Genomic DNA, 4,907 nt, shown 5'->3' with positions numbered 1-4,907 from the left:
GAGATTACCATGAGAAAGACCTTGAAGGCAAGAAAGAAAATATTGTTTCCCGCAGCCAAAAGAAGATAATATTTATAGGAGTAGTTATGTGCCACATGAGAGAGAGTTTGTTTTTCGACTTTTTTTTTTTAAAGGAAAACAACCTATAGAAAATAAGTCTTATTTTTGTTAGGGTTTTCTATTGACTAAATATAGTTTTTTGTTGACAAATTTTTTTTAGAGAAGTGTTACATCCACAATTTTTTCATAACAAATCATAAGTAGTTAGTTATTATTGGTTCAAATTTGAACCTATCACTGAGATTACTTTTTTGTCCCAATTAGTAATAATCTGCCACTTAAGATTTGTTGTGAAAATGTTGTAGACATAACATTTTTTTTTATACTACCAAATACTGAATAATGTGAAAAACTATCTTTATAGGAAGTTTTCTAACGAAACAAACAAAGCGTTAATAACTACAGTAACACCAATTTTAGTAACCGCACTCCCCTAACCACTATTTAGTTATCATTACCAATGCAATTATTATTACAACAAAGTTTCTCCCAAATCGGTTTGGGGAAATCTCTTCCAACCCATAATGCGATGTTTCATAAAACCCATTAACTTATTTAGTGACTAAAATACACACAAATAATCTTATAAAGTGAAAACTAGAGAGGCCGGCAAATTTAGAGGTAAAATTTTTTACTTGTTAGTTGTTACTACAACCCTCACATCAAATAGGTGAAATATATATATATATATATATATATTTTTTTTTTTTTCTAATAAAAAATTAAACACCGACACCCCGGTGACTCCATTTCCACCACTGTGTCATTTAGTTAAAAAAAATAAATAATAATAATAATAATAATAATAAACCCAATAAAATAAAAAAAATAAAAAGAAAAAGAAAGAAAAACTAATAGCCCCTCCTAAGCTAAGCCTATCGGTCATTCTCTGTGTGTCATCGCACAGATCTGAGTCTCCTCTTCTTCTTCATCATCCTCCTCCTTCTCCTCCTAATTCTCAAAACAGTCCTCCTAAGGTCAGCTCTTCTCTTACCAATTCCCTCTCTTTTTCTTCTCTTCCCATTTTACCCTTCTCTCTCATTTTTTTTTTCCCTTTCTTAATTTTCCCATCTCATTTTCTCTTTCTTTGAATCATATAGTGTTTTTTTTTTAAATAATTTATTTATATTTATCTGGTTTTTGTTTTATGCTTTGTTAGTTTGTAGATCTTGTATAACATTGCATGTTTATGTATCAAAAACCTAACCCTAAAACTGTTTGGTTTCCGAGAAAATTGTTGGAAAAAAAAAAATTTCAAAAAATGGATCATACCCTTTTGTTCTCATAGCTCAATCAGAGCTGATTCGAAATGGGGTTCAAGTGTTTCTTCATTTTAGTGAAAATCTTAGTCATAGCTGTGTATAAATGCGTCTATGTTCAATGTATTTGATGGTGAATGCTTGGTTTTGATTGGAGCTTGTTGTTTATATATATTTTTTTTGTTGAAAAAGCCTAATTACAGGTTGATAAATCGAAATGCGGTTCAAGTATTTCTTCATTTTAGTGTGCTACTGTGAAAATCTTAGTAATAACTGTACGTAAATGTGTCTATGTTCAATGTATTTGATGGTGAATGCTTGGTTTTGATTGGAGCTTTTTGTGTATATATATATATATTTTTTTTTTTTGGAAACCCGTAATTTCAGGTTGATAAATCGAAATGGGGTTCAAGTATTTCTTCATTTTAGTGTGCTACTCTGAAAATCTTATTAAAAACTGTATATAAATGCTGTCTATGTTCAATGTATTTGATGGTGAATGCTTGGTTTTGACTGGAGCTTGTTGTTTATACTCTATGTAGTGAAGGTTGAATTGAATGGAAGGAGTTGGGGCCGATGGTGTGGGGTCTGGTACAGCACCTGCGAACCAGTTTTGGATTGATGTGTCAAGGCGGTATCAGTATTATCTAGATAAGACTACTCCACATGCGATCTATAGATGGATTGGGAGTGCTGTTATAGTGTTGATTTACATTTTGAGGGTTTATTACATTCAAGGGTTTTACATTATCTCCTATGGTCTGGGGATTTATCTCTTGAATTTGTTGATTGGGTTCTTGTCGCCTTTGGTTGATCCGGAGATGGAAGTTTCGGGTGGGGGAGGGCCTTTGCTGCCGACGAAAGGCTCAGATGAATTCAAACCCTTCATTCGCCGGCTTCCTGAGTTTAAGTTCTGGTAACTGAAGATCTTTCTCATTGTTTGGTTTTTTTGGTTTAGTTGCTGTTTGTTTTGAATTATCTGCTTAATTACTTTGTGGGTTCTTTTATTAAGTGATTTTGGTTCCGACATTCAAAAGATGATTGCATGATTGTCATCGTCTTGTTTCTTTATAGGCTGGCTTAACTTACTAGGGGTTTTATGGCTGTTAAGTTTCTGTTTCTATATCAAATGTTTTTCATCAGTTACTGCAGAAAACATGTTTTTATACTGGCATTATAGAGGGAAAAAAGTATATGGGAAATAGTGAAAGAAAATAAACTCTGGTATGAAGAATCTAAGAAAATTTGGGACTGCATAAACTATTTTAATTGTCCAAAGTTCTAATTTTGCTAAGGGATTTTTTTACCTGGATAAGTAATTATGCTCAAGCATGGAAACAATATTCACCATTTTTTGTATGAGTAGTTATATCAATGAATTGCCAGTGAGCTCTTGGTCAAATGGTGCCTCCGCCATCTATAAGAATGGGTTGGAAAGTGAGGTCATGGGTTCAAACATGCTAGATGCCTATGTAAAAATTTAGGGATGAAATAAGAGTACCATAGCTGTCAGGCCTAAGTCGAAAGCAAGGATGGCTGCTAAAGAAAGAGGGGGAAAAAGAACTACGAACCTAAAGAATAAGACTGCTAATAAGGGAAGGAATCATGCCCCCCAAGGAAAAATACGAATGCATAATATACTATAAAAAATGATATCAATTACACTAGATGGTTGTTTTAAAATGATAATAACTGTTTCTGCAGCTCAAGTAAATTTGTTAATTGTCATTGTAAGAAATAAGTGACATGACATATTCGGTGCCTTATTGTTTGATACTACATCTTTACAATGGAGGATATTACTAAAGAATTGGACAAAAAATTACCTTCCTCTGTCAGACCTTGATTCTGAGCCTCAGAAATTTCAGTAGCATGGGATTTCTAGCAGAGGCAGATGTCGGATAGGTAGTACCATATAAAGGGTTATGCATCCAGCATCCTTTTACATTTTTTTATTATCAAAACTATACTGGGGTGTGAGGTGTAAGTTGAAATTTTATCTTACACTGAGTTCCATGCTCAGTTAAGCTCATTGTCCCTTATCTCAGGTCTGCAAACTATTCTCAATTCATTTTGCAGACCTGACTGGTGACAAAGGTCACATGCAAAACTTGGGGTCAGTTGACAATAGGTTTTGCTCACAATTAGCAAACATCACCTACAGCTAGAGTATACTTCATTCTCTTAATATGCTTCTCAACTATGACATGTCATATTTCTATTTGCACTTAGACGTGCATTATCCTGTCTTTTGTTTTGGAAAACCTTAAGTTTTATTGATGTGCTTGTTTATTAACAAGCGGACATGTTTCTAACCTATTTATGTTCAGAAACTCCACTTGTTATTTACCCTATATAAGCACTTGACTTCTGATCACCCAAACCACTTTGATTCATTATACTAGTTAAATTGTTCCCTTCAATTTTTTTTTTGGCCTAACATATCATTGTAAGATTCCTTTGGGAAATCTATTAATCATGAGTGTGTTCCAATTTGTTCATTTTCACCTCCTTGCCTCGTTAACTAGCTTGTGACTTCAAGTAGAAGAAGACTATGAATGTTCAGAATATGATGTTTGTTGAAAGGGATCCAATCCTAATGGGGAAATTTAAAATGATTTGTCAACAGAGAATTTTAGCATAAAGTTGTATGGAAACAACTTAATTGATCAAGTTTAGTGGCTCTGAGCTGATGTATGCCATTCTTCTGCTCCCTTTGAAGTTGGAAAGGCTTGAAAATTTCACTAGTCACTCTAGTATCTCTTTATCCACTGGAAGCATGTGAACTTTGCTAGATAGATAAGCATGTATCTCAAGTCACAAAAGCCTTTCCCATGTTTTCTGGGGTTGGCTTCAGGTGTTCCTTCTTGATAATTATTCATTGGATAATATTTTCTGTTTTGCTGTCATGGTTCCAGGTACTCCTTCACAAAAGCTTTCTGCATTGCTTTTGTTATGACCTTCTTTTCTATGTTTGATGTTCCGGTATTCTGGCCTATATTACTTTGTTACTGGATTGTTCTGTTTGTCCTTACAATGAGGCGCCAAATTGCACACATGATCAAATACAAATATATTCCATTCAACATTGGGAAGCAGGTGAGATTCGTATGGTTATAGTTATCCTTGTGTATTTGGGCACAGCCACCTTGGAAGCCCTTTTGTTTGTCATAAGCTACTGTTGCAGTAGGAGCAACTGATCTTAAAATTGACTTCTGGTGCTTGAAAATTAACCTTATTTTTAATCTTCAACAGAAATACGGCGGCAAGAAAGCTTCTGCAAGTAGCAGTGGTTCTCGCGGAGACTGATGCTCATCTAAGTTCATGATTAGAGCAAATTTAAATTTACCAGATTGTTAAGAAAAACATTTAGGCATTGTGAAGATTTAGGATAGTACAATTTTTTACTTTGGACGTGTATCATGTTATGGATTTAAATATGCAGTCACAAATATAAGTTCAATTGCCCGACTTTATGGTGCCAGGAGTGCTGGTGTTGCGGGGAAACTTTATTTGTTTATACACATTAAGATTGAATTATGCTTTAGATCACTGTCAATGTAACTGCATGATGCAGAATATTTTTCA

General features: G+C 34.0%; 1 protein-coding gene across 2 annotated transcripts; it reads left to right on the top strand.

Moving 5' to 3' along the window:
• The first annotated feature begins 874 nt into the window (after positions 1-874).
• On the top strand, positions 875-4,907 carry LOC126706233 (protein RER1A-like). 2 transcript variants are annotated; one of them, XM_050405573.1, is made up of 4 exons: positions 875-1,037; positions 1,862-2,235; positions 4,238-4,418; positions 4,575-4,907. In XM_050405573.1, the coding sequence occupies exons 2-4, from the start codon at positions 1,877-1,879 to the stop codon at positions 4,626-4,628; spliced, it is 594 nt and encodes a 197-aa protein (XP_050261530.1). In that variant the 5' UTR covers positions 875-1,037; positions 1,862-1,876; the 3' UTR covers positions 4,629-4,907. The 2 variants fall into 2 exon arrangements, with proteins under 2 accessions (XP_050261530.1, XP_050261531.1); XM_050405574.1 differs by having other exon boundaries at positions 881-1,037; positions 1,867-2,235.

Source organism: Quercus robur, chromosome 11 (genome assembly GCF_932294415.1).
Source record: "Quercus robur chromosome 11, dhQueRobu3.1, whole genome shotgun sequence".
Classification (NCBI taxonomy): domain Eukaryota; kingdom Viridiplantae; phylum Streptophyta; class Magnoliopsida; order Fagales; family Fagaceae; genus Quercus; species Quercus robur.
This window is presented reverse-complemented; position numbering and strand designations above follow the sequence as displayed.

Coding starts and splice junctions, on each gene's coding strand:
- LOC126706233 (XM_050405573.1), top strand. CDS start 1,877: ATGGAAGGAGTTGGGGCCGATGGTGTGGGGTCTGGTACAGCACCTGCG. Junction 2,236..4,237: donor CTTCCTGAGTTTAAGTTCTG/GTAACTGAAGAT, acceptor TCATGGTTCCAG/GTACTCCTTCACAAAAGCTT. Junction 4,419..4,574: donor CATTCAACATTGGGAAGCAG/GTGAGATTCGTA, acceptor AATCTTCAACAG/AAATACGGCGGCAAGAAAGC.